Here is an 18,205-nt window from a genome sequence, read left to right on the forward strand (position 1 = left end):
TTGCACTGATTGGGATTGTGTTTGGCCTTTAGGGGTTGGTGAGAATTCCCATCATAAAAACAAAAAAACAAAAGATGTGGGCTAACTCATGATATTATGTGAATCCATAATGTGACATAAAATATCATATATTCCATTTAGAACCACTCAGGTACAGGCCATCTTATAAATTAGTCAACCAATTACTGTATCACCACCTTATCCTTTTAATCATACTTCACAAGTCTAATACTTGTAGGCGTGTTGAATAATCAGCAATTCTTTCTTCATGAATCTCTACTGCTAAAGCAACCGGCCTATTCATTGGGTAATGTCTTGATTCACGTCTAAGAAAATCATCTCTAGCTCTCTCACTCATTCTCATATTATATATAGATAACCTTTCAGTTGGCACTCGGATTCAACGTTAGAAACATGGCTTAGGGCTTAGGCTAGCTGCACATAACTACAATTATGCAAAACCATAATTTGGGCAAAGGAGAAAGTACATCTATATATCAGTTTGGTGAAGAGAGTTAGTAGCATCATCTTTTTAACGTTTAGAGCGGCTTTTTGAAGAGTTTGTTTAGATTTGCGATTTTAAAAACATAATAATTTCAAAATATGTGTTTTGAATTTGCAGTTAAGCATTAGTAAATCGCATTTTGGCATTCAAAATTACGGTTAAACTTTTAAAATAGTACGTTTTTTAGAACACACCACCTAATTATTTGATATTTCAAAGCTAAGAGACTCTAAATGAGGTTAATATATATATGATGATAGAATTGTGACGTTTTCAATCTATCACCAATTCATTGCCTGCAATCTAAGCATCATGTTTTTATGGGCTACCCATTCACACGTTAATAGATCGATGCAGCTGATGCTGATGGTACATATACATGTGGGAACGCGGTGCAGTACCGCTAGATGGTTGATGGGCTGGAGCCAATAATGATGATTGGGTGCAACCACGACCAAAATGAGTGGTTCTACTTCTCTTGTGCCCCCAACGTGTCAAAATTATCAGACATGCACCGCCACTCTTCGTCACCCACTTTGTCCTTTAATCGGTTTCTTTAGCCCATCTTCTGGTTTCCATCTTCTGTTTTTTTGTGCTCAGAAATTCAATGATATTACACATCAATATCAAAAGACTTCAAATCTTCAATAATTATCTTGAAAAAAAAAAAAAAAAAAAAAAAAGGTTCTATTATTCATTGCCGACCACCATGAATTCACACCAAAGAAGATCTCAGTCCAAGAAAATATCTAGATGGTACTGTTGTGATATGTGCTGGTACGTACTTGTAAGCTGCAGAAATTAAGAAGCTTCAATTGTGTTCCTTTTTTAACCTGTTGTGTTTCTTTCTACAGTACTTATTTTTTTAGCCGGTGATTTTTAGGTACATTTTTAATTCTTGAATCTATTTTTAATAGCGGATATGATAGATATTTGTTTTTGTTTTATTTTATAAAAAAAATCATATTTAGTCCATAAATTTTCATTTGATTTGAATTTAATTATTGAGTTTTCATTTTTAAGAATACAGTCAAAGTTAATGGTTTGTCATTTGCCACGTCATAAACGCTTGAATGCAATGCCACGTCAACAAGTGTTAAGTTATTTATAGAAAAAACAAAAGACCAAAAAAACCATTAATTTGACACGTACAACTTAGAAAAACACAAAACTTGAGAACCTAAAGAACAAACTCACGGTAACAAAGACTTTTGTTCCGTTGGCAACTTGGCGTGACATTGCATTGGAGTGTTGAGATATACATGGACGTGTCAAATGAGATACATATGACAAATGACAAACTGTTAATTTTGATAGTAAAGTAATAAAAGGGTTTAAAATTCAAATAAAAATAAAAATTTAATGACTAAATATGATATTTTTTTTTCCCCTTTATTTTATTTTGTTTTTTTGTTTTTGTCAATCGCTCTGATCGACTGGTAGGATGAGATTGAGATGACCCAGATATTTTTGTGGACTCATTCAGGATATGAAGGCCCAATAGTTCATACATAAGATTAATATCAAGTCTGGATATTTAATAGGCCCACGCGTTTGTTTTGACTTTTTGCCGATAGGCTTGGACTATGGACTTGGAGCCTTTCGAGCATTTTCGTCCCATTATTTTGTTTAGCTAAGATGTTAAAATAGGAGTAAAAACAGTTAAATTTATTTGTCTTATGACATGATTGGGTGCGCATTTGAGAGGTTTAAAAGTATGTTTAATAATCAAAAAGTTTATTTTAAAAAAAAATTAAAAGTACTTTTAAGTGTCTAAAAACCTTCAAAATATAGTAAAGTCCACATAACCCACTAAAACTACCACCACAATGACAATGTACTCCCCAAACTATCAATTACGACAATTTACCCTCCAAATTACCAAAGCAATGACAATATACACCCAATTTTTTAAAAAATGACAAAATTACCCTTACTAAAATAAAAACAAAAATACTAAAATTTATTTATTTTTTTTTCAAATTTTAAAGGATATTTTTGTCTTAATGAAAATTTTATAGGGGTAATTTTGTCATTTTGCTAGCATTGGGAGGTACATTGTCATTGTTTTAATAGTTTGTGGGGTAAATTGTTGTAATTGATAATTTAGGGGGTAAATTGTCATTAGGGTGATAGTTTGAGAGGGTTAAGTTGACTTTATTCTTAAAAATTTATGGCTAAAACACATTTTTGACAAAAACTTTAAAATAAAGCTTTTGCCAAAAAAACCATTTTTTGACTTAAAAGTTCTATTTCTCAAACACAATCATAAACATGCTCTTAAAATGTTCTTACTCCATTCTTCCCACAATATTAACTAAAATGAATAACAAATTTGCTTAGCGGGATATGAATGGTCTTACTCTACTCTTCTTACAATATTGAATATTCTAATCTCTAAAGAAACTGTAATTTAAATAACAATAAAATGTTTTTCTTATGAGATTAACTCGAAATGATGTTAATGAGTAGTTATGGTTTATCGTTTTACATAAAACAGTGAGTTAAAGAAGTTGAATTTTTAATAAGATTTAGGCTCCATTTGTTTTGGCATAATTTTTTTTTTTTTTTTTTTTTCACATTTTTGGTGTTTGGCACAATTGAAAATATTTTCGGTTAGACTAAAAAAACTTCCTTAGTTTCAAAAAATGGTTTTCTATTTTAAATTTTGTAAACTATATTAAGCTTAAATTTTTCCCTCTCAAACTGCCAGACACCTATCGGGCCAAGCCACGGGCCACCACAAGACAATCGTAGGACCATCAATATTAGTCCACCGCCGGAATTCTACTGAAACACTGCCCGGCCTCTGCAAGGCGCACAACTGCCACACCACCCCAAACATATTACAGAAATTAAATGTCCTCACTTAACTTCAACTTTAGAAAGAAGGGGTGATTTATAATAAACTCCAATGTTTGGAGGTTTTTTTTTTTTTTTTTTTTTGAAAGAAAATGAGAAACAAAGCATCTTTGCACTCATACCTTAACTTGAATTTAAAGTATACGTACATTCACTGAAAAGAAAAGACATAGGATATACATATAGGACGAAAGTTGTACACAATCTGTTGATGCTCTTTTCTATAATTTGGAGGCCCTATAAAAGCTTGGCTTTCTCTTCCACTCGGAGAATGTAAGCTTAAAGAGCAGCTAGGCGCATCACATTCATGGGAAATGTATACTTGGAAGAACCATGAAACATACTATCTGCAATGAAGCGAGCAGAAGCTTCTGTCGGATGGTGTCCGTCCCAAAAGACATGGTCGCTTCTGCTGGGGCAATATGGTTCAAGTGGCAGGCAAAGCATCTGAGCGTGAAGATACCCAAGCCCGCAACAAGCTGTTCTCACCTCCACAAATCCTGGAAAAAAAAAACATTTCTATATATATTTTTTGCATTGATGATAAAAATTAACAAATATTTGAGAATTAAGGAAATTGTGAAGCAATATATGATATAATCAGGTACCATGAGAAGCTGGGTTCTCAATCAAGTTGTTAAGGATGCTGTAAGTATCCAAGAAGGAGTAGTTGATGTCCTTGAGTTCTGATGCCAGTTTCTGCAACATTGATTTAAGGCCTTCGTTGTAGTTTGCACAACAGTTGTTTATTTCTGTGCTGCATTCTTCTCCCTCAATGTCTTTTCTTACTGTCGGGGAGCATCCGATGACCGACAGCCCAACCATCACAAATTTACGTGCACCATTACTGTATAGACGCTGCCAACAAGTAATTGTTTGAAAAAAGGGATGAGCAAATTAATAATTAACCAATATAATATATGGTCCATATATATAAAGGATTCTTGAACTATATTAATATATATATATATATATATATATATATATAGAGAGAGAGAGAGAGAGAGAGAGAGAGAGAGTATGGTTTTTTATATGTAGGTAATTTTATTACCTTTAATTGTTTATTTAATTTAAGAGCCATTGAAGCCACATAGTCTTGTGGGCTGATCTGCTTGCGGAGAACGGAGGATTTAAAGTAGTTCGTGATGTCATTGCTTCCGATCACAATGGGAAAGAGAGATTTTGATAAATGCTCTTGTGCACCAGACGATCCTGGCCGTTGCTTCAGCTCTTCACATACTTGAGAAAAGTCGTCTACTTGTTTTGGCAAAGGTGGCGACTGAAAATATAACAATAAATAAAATGAGTGAAAAAGAAAGGTCAAGTAGCGGGGATAGCTCAGTTGGGAGAGCGTCAGACTGAAGATCTGAAGGTCGCGTGTTCGATCCACGCTCACCGCATTTTTTCAGTAAATTTCCTTTTTTGTGCTACTTCAACGTTTTAATGGCCTTTGAAAGCCCTCCAAGTTACTCTAATATTGCTACACTCTAGAGCCCAATAGTTAACCCTTTGAATTATTATTCAATTTTCAATTTTTTTTTTTTTTTTTTTTTTTGAAAAAATTGAATAGGCTATCTTAAAGGTTTTGAAAAAATGAAAAGATATAAACCCAAAACAAAAGTTAAGTTTTTTCTTACATAAAGTTTGTCATTGCCATCAAATATTCCGGCACCTCCCGAAGCAAAACTAACAACACCAGTTAGAAACGCGCCATTGTCCTTATTGGATTCAATGGAAAGATACGGCCGTGGAGTTGGTAAGCCCACTTTCTCAGCTGCCCAATAATCCATTGAATTCTAATGCCCATTAGCATACAAATAAGGATTGAATTAAGGTGAGTTACTATCAATTAAGGTTTCCATTTTTTTTTTCACAGGAGCTTGCTTGCATGACAAGAACATTAAGAGAATTAATTTTGATTAACTTACCAAGAAAATCTGCAGCATTTTTACCGTTACTAAACCTCCCGGTCGGAATATGGTTTGGAAAATCGACGCCGTAGGGATGATAATCTGCCTTGCTAAAGGAGAGCTTTAGGTGATTGTTGTTGCCAACATCTACCAGGGAGTCTCCAAATATATACATTGCAGGAACCATTTGAGCTTCTGAAAATGTGACCCCAAAGATGGAGAGGGAGACTAAGAGAATCACTAGGAACAATTTGTAAGCAATCATAGGAGTGTATGTTGGGGGGTAGTGAAGGCTTGAATTGGATTTATATATAGGGGGGGATATTTTCTTGATTTATGGTATTTTGGTAATATATATATATTGATCACTCTAAATTTGAATTTAGTGGATTTATACACTTTACATTAGGTATTGATAATGTCTTTTCATTTCCATCATAGGCAAAAGACATCCTTCTTGTTTTCTTTATGTCACACCTCAAGCTTATTCTTGAAGAGCAAAACACTAAATAAATTGATATTTTAAGTGAAATCTTGATTTAACATACTGAGATATTAATTTAATCCCAAAGTAAATTAAAATTTATATGAAATCTCTAATTTAAATATCACACATTTAACACTTATCTCTATTGAACTGTGAGGCATTAATAATTCAACCTGATCAAGAATAAAATAGATCGAAGTGATACCTTTTCCTTTTTATTAAAGGGTGGCATAGAATTCTTTTTCTTTTTCTTTTTCTTTTTTGAGGGTGGTATACAATTCTACCCATGGAAAATAACGCATCTCAAGGCCAATAGAGATAATACAATTATGGGTCATGTCATTTTATCTCAATCTTATTTAACTCTTTAATATTAAAAATTGAAAAATGATTCATTGAAAATGCTTTGCTGTTCGGATATAACTTTCTTCCATTTGAATGCAACCATTCGAGATTTAATCTCATCCGTTCATTTTCATGACACCGTGTCCCATTCGAATAGGGATTTTAGTTTTCAAACATTTTATAAGTCTTTATGCTCCTACATTTCAATTCCATCAGTTTCAACAACTAATTGAAACACTATTGCGCATATGACTCCAATCTGAAAAGCTCTTTTCGGCACGGGTTAGCAAGCTACACTTGATAAGTGTCATTTGAACCCGAAATCTATCGTTTTTCCTTTCGAATCACCATTTTAAGTTATCTTTTGTCATTTTAGAGAATACGTACTTTTCTCTGACGCAATTAGGTTTTCCTCTTTTCCTATTCAGGATTACTTCTATTTTCTCCTGTATCTCATTTTTCTCCATAAATATCAAGTTTCTACTTACTATCACACACTTGTAAGAGGCATGTTCTGCTTTGTGCTTTGGTGTTCTAAGATAATAAGGCAATTTTCATTGCGTTAATTAAGATAATAATAGTAGTGCCACATGGAATAATGAAAATTGTCGCATTTAATATTTGGTGGGGCGTTACACTTACCCAACCCCAAGACCAGCTCCCAAGATGGAAGTAGATGGTTGTGGGGGTAGGGAAGTCCGCCACCCTCTTCCACCTTCTGGGGTTGGTTGCGGGCGACTTCCTCATCCCTACAACCACCTCTGCAGGGTGGGAGTCTCCCGTGAACCACCTCCCCGGGTTGGAGCTGGGTTGCAAAGAACTCAACCACCATCCCGAAGTGTGCGTGTTTTGATAACATGTTATTGATATTCTCTATCATATGAAGAATTCAGATTTTATTGCCGAGCTTAAAGAGCTGCAAGCTGCCTCATATTCATCGGAAATGTGTACTGTAAAGGACCATCAAAAATGTGATCTGCAAAGATGCGATAAGATGCCTCTGTGGGATGGACTCGATCAAAGAAGATGTAGTCGCTTCTGTTGGAGCAATAGGCTGCAATCGGCAGGCAAAATATGTCGGAATTAAGAGTCCCAAGCCCACAACATGCAGCTTTAACCTCTACAAATCCTGCAATCAAACATGGAAAGGCCTTTAATCACTGCTCTTTTTTAATCAAAAAAGAAAACAAACTCAAGTTAGAAAAACCAAGGTAAATTATAGACAACATAGGCCTAGAATATTTAACTACAATAGGGATAAATCATAGAATTCGGATTCCAACTCATGATACTGTCACGGACCCACTGCCCATCAAGTAGGGCTAAGTAGAAGTGTCACCCCTATAAATATCATATTAAATCAACGGTTATCCCAACAATATTTTAAACCGATAAAAAATGATGAATTTAATCATACCATAATCAGCCGGTTTCTGGATGACATTGAGCAACACTGTATAAGTATCAAAGTAGGAGTAGTATATATCTCGGAGATCTGACTTCAATTCCTGCAACATTGATACAAAGCCTTCATTGGACTTAACACACCAGTAATTTATTTCTTCATTGCATTCTTCATTTTTGGTGTTACTCCTTCTTGAGGGGCAGCATCCCAGTGCCCCTATCCCAACAATAACAAATTTGCGTGCACCAAGATTGTATAAATACTGCAAGAATTTTAATAAAGAAATAATTAGCGAAGATGTCAATTGAAATTATAATATATATAGCAATTACAAGAATTTGATTCAGCTTACTTATTCAATCAATGAACTGTATTGGAGTCTGTCTTTTGACTCCTTCACAAAATGGGCTAAGCCTGACCATAGGTTGACTTAGCTGGATGAAAATCACAATTAAGCAGCTAATTATATGGAACTTGAAATACATTGTATATAATATATATGCAATTAAATTATGTTTATTTCCGCAATCTTTTATCCATTTATTTGAAACCTTTTTTTTTAATGGAGATCCAATGTGAAAGAAGAGGGGAAGTCGACATTCTAACGTATGGACCAAAAGGAAGCAATAGAGGCAGTGGCGCATGCAACACATGCTCAGTACCAAAGCGGCATGTGGTATGCACGCATGGTGGTGGAGGGTGTTGAAGGAAGCAACTATAATTATAAAGTATGGTTGGTCTGAGTCGACCTCTGTTCGGATTGATATATATCTCCTGAATTTTTTGTCTAAATTCGGGCAAGAAATTCCCTGAAAATTGGGCAATAAATTTCAGGAATCAGCCCCTCTACTCTGATCATTACTATCATGATCGAATAATGTTTTGTGCTAAGAAATATTGAAAGTGGCCTTCGAATACTGACTCCACTTATAGGAAGCAAATGCTATGTTACCTTTAATTTTGCTTTCAGTGTGAGAACCATGGAGGCCACATACTGCTGCGGGGTAGTCTTGTTGCGGAGATCAGAGGACCTGGAGTAGGCCAGGATGTCGTTGCCTCCAATCACAATTGCGAAGATTGATTTGGACAGAAGCTTCCCGGCACCAGAGGATCCCACCTGTTGCTGCAGCTCTTCATGCACTCTCGAGAAGTAGTCCACTTGTTGTGTCAAATGTATTGACTGGAACTGTTCAAATTAATCAAGAAAAAAAAAACAATTTATAAATCATTTTGCTTTCCAATAGTTCAGTGGCCCATTGAGCCTTAATATGGGCTACGTTAGTTTCTAGCTTGGGGAATAGAAGGGCCACATTCTACAGGCCCAATTGAGTTAATAACCCAGAAATGAGAGAATCATGGGTGTAGTAGCTTATAGCTTACAAAGGTTCTTATTGTTGTACAAGAAAATGATATATATATATATATATATATATATATATATATATAAAATTTTAATTTGACTTATTTAATTTTGTACTGGGTTAATGGTTTGTGTTAAAAATTCAAAGTTTTAAATGTCGCATGCCTAATTCTGATTATATCGAGACGAACCTTAAACTGTTCTAAAACGAGTCCGGCACCATTAATTTCGTATTAGATTCGTATCAAATTTTTAAGTTAATCGGTTCCCAGATATAAACCAATAAAAATGGGTTTAAGAAATGAGAGAAGGTAAGAAGATGAAAAAAAGGTGCAAAGAAACTGAAGAAAATCAAAGAAAAATGATAGTGAAAGTTTTTCCTTCACTTACAACAAATGGGTCAGTGTCATCCAATATTCTAGCACCGCCGGAGGCGAAGCTAACTCAGGTTAGGAACGACACGTTATTATTGTCGGAATCGCTCAGCAGAGAGAAATATGGCGGTGAAGTTGGCAAGCCCACTTTCTCAGCTGCGCCATGCTCCATTCATTTCACATTGAGAAAACGATCGAAAGATTAAATCATTGTAACCCATCAACCAACACATGAACGTACAGTGCGTGCATGATATTTAATAAACAGAGTTTATGAGTCGTTTATCCCCTTAAAAAACGAAGAAGAAGAAAAAAAAGGAATAATTTCATTAACTCACCAAGAAAATCTGCAGGATTCATGCCGTTGGTAAACCTTCCGGTGGGTTTTTTGGTCGGAAAGTCGATGCCATAGTGAGGGAGATTTGCCTTGGCGAAGGAGAGCTGTAGGTAATTGTTGTTGCCCACATCTACTATGGAGTCTCCGAATACGAACATGGCCGGAACCATTTGAGCCGCCGACAAATTGAAGCAAATAAAGAGGAAACTCACTGCTAGGAAAACATTATTGTATGCCATCGCGCCAAGCAATCTTCTCTCTGTCTCTCTCTGTCAAACTGGTATATGATACGCTGTGGGCGCAGTACAGGGATTGGGTGTTTGGATTTTATAGAGGGGATAAGTTGATGCGTGTACATTTATGTCCGTAAACATTTTATCTCTCGATTTCAAGGGAAACGGAAAGATTTAATAAAAGAATTTGTTTTCACTGTAATTTAAAATTTTAAATAATGTGATATTATGTATACCGTCTAACACCTTTAAATGTAATAAAACAAAATCTTGACCCTAAAATAGCAATGCTAAAAATTATACTTTTATCTCACTTTATTTTATTATGCAAACTTAGCCGTGCCGATTAGAATTCAATTTTTTTCCTTTCTTTCTTAAGATTAATGCTTCATATTAGACTCGCATCCCGCTCTCATTCTTAGCCTCTGTTATATATATAGAGTTAATGGGCACAAATGCACAGTTATATCTGTCCAGTATAAATGTAATATGTAGCATTATTTTTTCCTTAATGCTCATACCTAATATGCTCTTCTATTAGTTCACGAGTAGTTATATTAGTTGGCCAGATTCAAAGTCTTTTACCCCTAATTGTATCCGTAATATAATTATTGTACTATTTAATAGAGACATTTAAGCATTATCCACTAAAGGAAATATGCCTGTCTTTTTTTTTGGGGGGGTGGGGGGGTGATTTTAATTATGTTCATTGTTTGATATGTTACGTTAGATATCAAATCAGAAAAGAGTACACTTTTTCTAACAAAATAGGTTGCTGGAATTATAATTTTGGATAAATAGATAGATTAAGAGCTTTTAATACATATAAGAAGGATGAGGGTGGTGGTGGAGGAAAAGGAGCACAAGCATCAGACTGTGCAAGTGACGGCAAAGAGGCAGAGGGTAGCGGAGGAGATGGTGAAGATGCTAAATTATCCTGAGGGAAGCTACTAGTCATGATCACAAGACATTGCAATTTCGCAAATTGAAAGTACATTTTAAACCAAATAGTAAAAAAATATATTATTTGAGAGTTGTTTAAAAAATTACATTTTGAAAATTTTGAAAGGCAATGAGGAACTTTTTTAAAACGCAAAATCGATTTTAAAAGTAAAACTGCGATTTTATCAAACGTCTAACTACGTTATTAAAAATTGCATTTCCAAATTGCACGTTTCAAAATCGCTACTTTTAAATTTCAAGTTTTGAAATCACAAACTTAAACCGACCCTTCATATCCAAATGCTTTTAGGAAGGTATGCCAAACTCTGCATGGCCTAAAAAGCTTTTATCACATTTGGTGACTGCCTCTTTAAAGTGTACTGGGTAGCAAGCAGAAAAATAGAAGTCCACAATATCAACTAAAAATGTAATGTTACAAATGAGAGCTATGCTCTTTATTCCGCAAACCTTGAAGAGATCAACGAGATGATCGATCTCTCACAATTTCTACTCTACAAAATTATAGAACACATCTAATTTCGGGATGAATTCCTCACCTGAGATCAGAAGAAAGGAAGCATGCCTACTTCAGATATACAATTCCTGCCGCTAGTGCCTTCCACTGCAGCCCATAGCAACACCCATATAATATATATTTCCCATATCAGCACCCAAATTACTAATTTCTTGGTAGCAGGGATTTCACTTCATCATCGCAGAGCATTTACAAAAGCCATCAATGAATCGACGTCTCTCTTCTCTGACGGATACTTGACGGCACTGGCCGAGTGTTTGGGGAAAAGGAGGATTGTGGGAAAGCTGCCTAGCTGCAGCTCTTGCTGTGCATATGCCTTTTGCTCACCATCTGCCCTGAACTTCCCCACCTTCACCCCACTCCCTGCCAGCTTCTCTGCTAATTCAACATATGATCCTTCCATCGCCTGCTCAAAACCAATGAAAATGGTTAGATATGGCACAAAGTTCTGCATTACACGTAAGATAGCTAGAGCCTCAAATAATATTCACCTGACAGAAGCGGCACCATGGTGCATAAAGTACGACAAGCCACGGTTCTCTCCGGTTTTTCAATCTCGCCAAGTTCTCTATCCCGGCTCTACTCAAAGTAACCAGATTCTGGCTGTTGAAGATGTCATTGTCCATGGCACTCTCATTTCCATTGCCATTGAATTGGGTGACCTCTTCTTGTCTGATGTTCCCTTTGTGAAGGCCACACTCTTTAGCCTTGGCGTCCTCCCACCACCACCTTCCCTCCCTCTCATGCTGCCCAGGTAGGACTGGTCTTGTGCATGGCTCACATCCAATTGAGATGTATCCTTGTAAGTGCAAAGAATTAACAGGTACATTCATGGCTTGGAGAAAGTTCCATATGTCACGACCTTCCACATTGGCCACAGGATTCCACTTCACCAAGCTCCCAACTCCACCATCCATTCCTTCAAAAGAGGGATCTACCTGGACAACTGGAATTTCAGCCCTTGTACCCGGAGATTGATCTTTTCTTTGCCCCGTGATCCAGGCTCGGAGACCTTTAAGTGCCCGCCTTAAAGGCCTAACCTTCCTGACTCTGCAGCACTCTTGGTGTCCGTCTTCATAGAATGAGAATAGTCCCTTGCTCCTCACTAGGGCTTGAACTTCAACAGCATCAGGTAACATGTACTCAATGTTAATGCCATAGTGCTTCTCGACAGTGTCAAAGAATTGGTATGTTTCTGGGTTTAGCCTCCCGGTGTCCAGGCTAAACACCCTGAAGGGGCGACCAGTCAGCTTGGCATACTCAATCAAGGCCACATCTTCAGCTCCACTGCACAAATCAACAGCAATTTAAATATAGATTCTGGTGTTCATGATGCATAAGTTCAACTATCTCGTAAGTTATAATCGAGAAAAAATGGTTGAAATTCTAGTAATTAATTGAGTTATACGTAGACGCTAACTAAATTTTTTTTGAAAATTATATGGTCAATACTAGTTGTACTATCACTATTTCATCCATCTCAAGATAGACGAGAGTTTGCAAATGACATACATTTTAATGAAACCGAATAAACATAACAATCCTTTTAAGAAGACCAGAGGTGAGTCAAGAAAGGTGAGATTAAATTTGAAAAAAAAAAGATGGACTCAAATTTAAGGGTTATATGGGAAATTAAATTAATAAATATTTACGTTATTTAAAACTTCTATTAACCAATGAATTAAAATTACAAACGTTTTCTTCTGGCAAAATTTATAACTAAATTAGAGGCAGGCGAAAGACAAAAATAGAGATACCTGAATGCAATGGCAATGTCATTGCCAAATTTCTCAAGGGCCCTGTCCATAATTTCAAGTGGCGAAGCATGTCCCATCTCCTTTGCCAACTTCTCGTAATCCTCAGTTTCAATCCTATCTTCAACTTCTGCCAATTCCCCATAAACAATGTGCAAAATTTTTTGTCAACACGTTTCAAATAATATAAAGGATTAAATGCTATTTTGGTATCTGTGCTTTGGACCATTATCAAATAGTTATCTTGATTTCAAAAACTATCACACGTAGTACCTAGAGTTGTCTAATTATCGAATGTAGTCCCTTCGTCCAAAAATTTAATGGCCCACTACATCAAACCTGTGGCCCCCATGGGTGCGTGTGGAGACATGGGTGGCAGGGTGCATCTCCCTCCAACACCATTCTCTCTCATTTTTTATTTTCATTTTCTTTTTATTTTTAAATAATGTTAATGTGGTATATACCTATATATGACACGTAGCGGTCGCTAATAGATTTGACATAGCAGGCTGTTACGTTTTTAGATTAAAAAAAAATGGACGAAGAGACTAACTCTAATAATTAAACAATTCCAAGTACCACCTATGATAGTTTAGTATTTTAAAACCGAGGTTATTATTTGATAATGGTGCAAACACAAGTACCAAAATAGTATTTAACCCTAATACAAAAGAATAGGTCTGCATAACTAAATTCCTACCCTTTAGCAAAAGACATGGCGATCACTCTTTCTTTTGTTTCAGAATCAATTCACAATCATAGCATCACTAGTGCCCTAGTATCTGTATATGAAGAGTCACAATATCAAACACCATTAACAGAGAATGTACCTGGAGCAACCATAGTTGCAGCAAGAGGAACTACTGAGTCGCTCCTTTTCAGTTCTGCGCAAACTGGTTTTACTAAGAATGTCCTGAGGTAAGAATCCCCGGGCACTGATGGAACCAAGCATTTATCCATCAGACGAACTGACCGGAACCCTGTAAGGATCAAAATGATGACAAATATAATTTTTAAGGTTAGTTCCAATCCGCTAGATATGGAACAAAAGATAGAGAGGGAACGAAGTTTGAAACTGGACAGAAAATTAGTAAAGATAGCCTTCAGTCAGATCAATAGAAAGAAAAAGTAAAAAAGGTTCCTATAGTGCAAGAGAATTAACTCAATTATTCTTTTACTTCACAAGCCATTACAGCCTGTTTGGGCTTGCATTAGAAAGGGTAAAAAATACTTTTAATACTTAAAGTTGTGCCAAACAAAAAGTTGATATGTTTGGTAAAGAATTCTAAAAATACTTGTTTGACTTTTTTACTTTAAAAATGGTCAAAGTGCATTTTTGATAAAAACTTAAGAACATATTTGAGATTGCATTAAGAAGTATAGCTTTTAAAAAAAATAATCTTTTAGAACAAGCTTCAATTTTAAATTTTTTCCAAAATGTGTTTAGAGTAAAAAAGTCAAATAAATACTTTTAAAATTGTTTACCAAATATACCAACTTTTTGTTTGGCACAGCTTTCTAAATATTAAAAAGTATTTTTACACTCCATAACTCTATACTTCCCGCTGCAATCCCAAACATGCTCAAATAATCAACTCAAACTTATTCCATTAGAATTCAAAAATGCTTTATTGGTTTTCACCACTCAAAAACTACTTTTATTATTATTATTCTTCCAAGTGGCACCTCCACTATTATTATTTTTTTCGTTTCGGTATTTTGTCCCATTCAATAATATACAAATAACTTGGTTATACTCCATAACACAATCTCAAATAGGCTCAATTGAAACTTTTTCAAAAAAGCTTTTTTACTTTAAAATCTATACTTCCCGGCACAATTCGAAACATACTCAAATAGTCCAATACAATACAATACAATACAATAAAAAAAAAAAAAAAAAAAAAAAAAAAAGAAAAAAAAAAGGTCAACTCAAACTTATTCCATCAGAATTCAAAAACGCTTTATTGGTTTTCACCACTCAAAAACTACTTTTATTATTATTATTATTCTTCCTAGTGGCACCTCCACTATTTTTTTTTTCTATTTTTTTTTTTTTTTTCGTTTCAGCATTTTGTCCCATTTAACAAGTTGTCAATAATATACACATAATTTGGTTGTTTAATGGTTTTTTCCCCCTTCTTTTACAAATGCCGCCGCCACCACCTGAATTCGAACAGTCCAATTGTAAATAATTATACCCTCCTTTTTGGCTTTGGAAGTTAGTGATGAATAGAAGTTGCCGAAATTTAGTCAAAGATTTGGAAGTGACGAGCAATACCTTGGAAATTTGAGTGGGGGTACGGTGGTTTTGGGCAGCCCACAGTAATGGCAATCTTATTTGTTTGGTGGTGGCATCCATTTATTTGTGTATTTAATAAGAGAAAAGGGTGGGTCTTTAATTTTTGTTCCTAACATTACCCATTCTTGGGCAATTATTTCCTGGTAAATTAAATATGTTCCTTATCGGTAGATATGTGTTATGGGGTAAATCATTTATGACTTGATGTGTGAGTTTCATTGAAGTAATTTTCAATATTTTACACAAGATTGAATGAGAGGTAGTGAGGTACCAAGTAAATTGTGGCTATGTTTGTCAATGTTTTGAGGTAACATAGATTTGAAAATTGTATTGTGATTTTAAGAGTGTTTTATGTTTGAGTTGTTTGTTAATATTTTTGTTTTGAGAAGAAAAAATAAAAGATGGGGGAACACAATTGTTTTATAAAACTTCATTTTCTTTTCTCTTTTGGTTTTGTTTTTTTTTTTTTTCAAAATAAAAATACTAACAAACAACCCAAAATACAAAACACTCGTAAAACACACAAAACTGCTTTCACATTCTTCTGGGTCACAAGGGAGAGTTTAAAAGCAGAGTTTCAGAGCCCAACCCTTTTTGGTATCATGCTACACTAAAGCTCTGCCACCAATTTATCAATTTTATTCCCAATTCCGTAATATGTATAGAATGTTTGAAATTTGTATCACTGCTCATCTCCGAGAGAATAGCCAATTCCTTCGTAATAGTCAAATTTAATTATTATTATTAGCATTTTTTTCCTCTCCGACCTCAAAGTCCTAAATTAATATTTCAATTATCTGATATAGGTAAGCATCAAAATTTCTACTTGCCCAGGTTCTGTCGGATCAGAATTCTTTAGAATTTTTATTTTCATCGACTCAACATTTTTATTTTTAATTTTATTTTAAAAGTGATAAATAGTTAGGTACCAAAGTACTGGCCATTTATAAATATGGTTGACATAGAGGGAATCTAATACAGTTCTACACGGTAACTATCAAGTCAAGCGTTTCGAAATTTTAACAATTATTGAGACGGGACGGCCATAATTAATTTACTATACACCCACCGAGTTATTCGATTCACTGAGTTCTCGAGTTGAGTAGAAAAAATAAAAACGACATTTCGAGTTTGAATCACTAATAATATAAAGGGAAAAATTATAGTTATTCCCTACATTTTCATCTAAGTTTGATTTAATCCTTAGATCTCAATTTCAGCAACAAATTGGAGTTAAACAAATACAAAAGGAATCGCTGAGACAAACCGATCGATAAAGTGAGAGAGGGACGGTAAAGTAACAGACAAACTTATTTGAAAGGAAAGTATTGTTAAAATTGAAATGAGATGAAATACTTTTTTTCCTAATATAAATTAAAAACCACAAAGATTCAACAAGTCTACAAGAACAACAATCATTTCAAAAAAATAATAATAATAACAGTATTGAGATTGTAGAGAGCGAAAGAGAGAGAGAGAGTTTTTACCTTTGAGGTCGTGCGAAGTGGTCGAGCCGCGAAGGAAAGAAGAAGAAGCTGAGAGTGCCATTAGAGAGAAATCTGAAGCTGAGAGACTCTCTGGTTCTCTCTCTGAATTTTCGGTGTTGTGTAGGAGAGGGAGAGAGAGAGAGAGAGAGAGAGAGAGAAGAGAGAAGAAAGAAACAATAAATAACGGCCGTGTTGTGGTTCATTGAACCTGGACTCTATTCCGTCGAGGGGCTTTTTTGTTTTTATTTCCACGTGGAGTTTTCTAGTGGACGACGTTAGTCTCGGCGGGACAGCTCCTTCCGATACTTTTTGTCTTTTTGCTGTTGGTTTCCACCCCTTTTAATTATTTATAATATATATATATATATATTTTTTTTTACTTTATTCTTGTACAATTTAATTATTTCTATGCATTTGGTTCTTAATATAATTTGTTCCACTAAGGTATGAAATGAAATAAATATGACTATGGTAACGATGTCATTGTCAATTGCTTCTTCTTTTTTTCTTTTTCTTTTTTTTAACGAGAATTGTGTTAGAAACTTCGTCCCAATTAATCATTAGACACTTGAAATATACATGTTTATTTTTAGTATATGATTATATGTTGCATCCACTGACCTTGGCAAAAAAACATTTGGAGAAATTCAATTTTGAGGATAAAATATATATATATATATATAAATTAGGCATGGCCATACCCAAGAGAGAAACAAATGAATTTCAGCTTAACGTTGTTGTAACCTTACATCATTTGGCTCACCAGAAATAACATAATTTATAATTTTTCTAAACCAAATGTCACCGCGTATCCGTAACCTCTATTTTTGGTGTTGCTGATTTTTGGATTTTGAAATTTTATTCTGCTTTTTATTATGTCTTTCTTTTACGTTCTGTTTGTGTGTTGTTGCTTTCTATATTACTTGAATGATAGAGTTTTCCTCAAAACTGGGTTTGAGGAAATTCCTCTAATATATTCTATAAAATGACATGTGTCACTTTTTATGTGAAAAGTATATGTTTTTTAAATAGCATGTGAGAATCACATGCTTTTTAAATAAAATTTCTTCTAATTCTGTGCTTGCAATTAAAAAAAATATGTGTTTTTTCACATGTAAATGACACATCATTTTTATAAAATTAGGTTGGAGAAAATTCCTTCAACCCAAAAAACTCTTTCCCTATTGAAACCGGTTGGGCTTCAAACTCCGTGTCTGTGTATGAAATCTTTTTTCCACTTTTCTGGTCTCATTCCATTTCATTGAGGTGCTAATGGTCTATCTGGATTAAGTTTTTAAAAATAACCTGAATCGGTTGGGCTTTAGACTCTATGTCTATAAAGGAAACCATTTTTTCGTTGTTCGTTT

The 18,205-nt window shown here is 34.8% G+C and overlaps 2 protein-coding genes, 1 non-coding gene and 1 pseudogene across 5 annotated transcripts; 1 reads left to right on the forward strand and 3 right to left on the reverse strand.

Annotated features, from left to right (window-relative positions):
- Window positions 1-3,485: 3,485 nt before the first annotated feature.
- LOC132174561 (GDSL esterase/lipase At5g55050-like) lies at window positions 3,486-5,542 on the reverse strand. Its single transcript, XM_088514908.1, has 5 exons — window positions 5,296-5,542; window positions 5,012-5,141; window positions 4,419-4,659; window positions 3,976-4,225; window positions 3,486-3,867 (listed from the first exon to the last, which is right to left on the reverse strand). The coding sequence occupies exons 1-5, from the start codon at window positions 5,540-5,542 to the stop codon at window positions 3,647-3,649; spliced, it is 1,089 nt and encodes a 362-aa protein (XP_088371034.1). The 3' UTR covers window positions 3,486-3,646.
- TRNAF-GAA (transfer RNA phenylalanine (anticodon GAA)) lies at window positions 4,695-4,767 on the forward strand. The gene has a single exon. It is a non-coding gene; the product is annotated as a tRNA-Phe (tRNA).
- A 1,349-nt stretch (window positions 5,543-6,891) lies between the features above and the next one.
- On the reverse strand, window positions 6,892-9,824 carry LOC132176110 (GDSL esterase/lipase At5g55050-like; annotated as a pseudogene). The gene is made up of 5 exons (XR_015911760.1): window positions 9,587-9,824; window positions 9,265-9,404; window positions 8,467-8,700; window positions 7,527-7,776; window positions 6,892-7,238 (listed from the first exon to the last, which is right to left on the reverse strand). The product of XR_015911760.1 is annotated as a GDSL esterase/lipase At5g55050-like (transcript).
- Window positions 9,825-11,077: 1,253 nt separating this feature from the next.
- LOC132176235 (5'-adenylylsulfate reductase 1, chloroplastic) lies at window positions 11,078-16,972 on the reverse strand. 2 transcript variants are annotated; one of them, XM_059588380.2, is made up of 5 exons: window positions 16,839-16,972; window positions 13,880-14,029; window positions 13,053-13,179; window positions 11,787-12,582; window positions 11,078-11,701 (listed from the first exon to the last, which is right to left on the reverse strand). In XM_059588380.2, the coding sequence occupies exons 1-5, from the start codon at window positions 16,897-16,899 to the stop codon at window positions 11,471-11,473; spliced, it is 1,365 nt and encodes a 454-aa protein (XP_059444363.2). In that variant the 5' UTR covers window positions 16,900-16,972; the 3' UTR covers window positions 11,078-11,470. The 2 variants fall into 2 exon arrangements, with proteins under 2 accessions (XP_059444363.2, XP_059444364.2); XM_059588381.2 differs by lacking the exons at window positions 13,880-14,029; window positions 16,839-16,972 and adding an exon at window positions 13,750-13,846.
- Window positions 16,973-18,205: the final 1,233 nt, after the last annotated feature.

The sequence above is a fragment of the Corylus avellana genome, chromosome 3 (genome assembly GCF_965113065.1).
Source record: "Corylus avellana chromosome 3, dhCorAvel1.hap1.2, whole genome shotgun sequence".
In the NCBI taxonomy this organism is placed as follows: domain Eukaryota; kingdom Viridiplantae; phylum Streptophyta; class Magnoliopsida; order Fagales; family Betulaceae; genus Corylus; species Corylus avellana.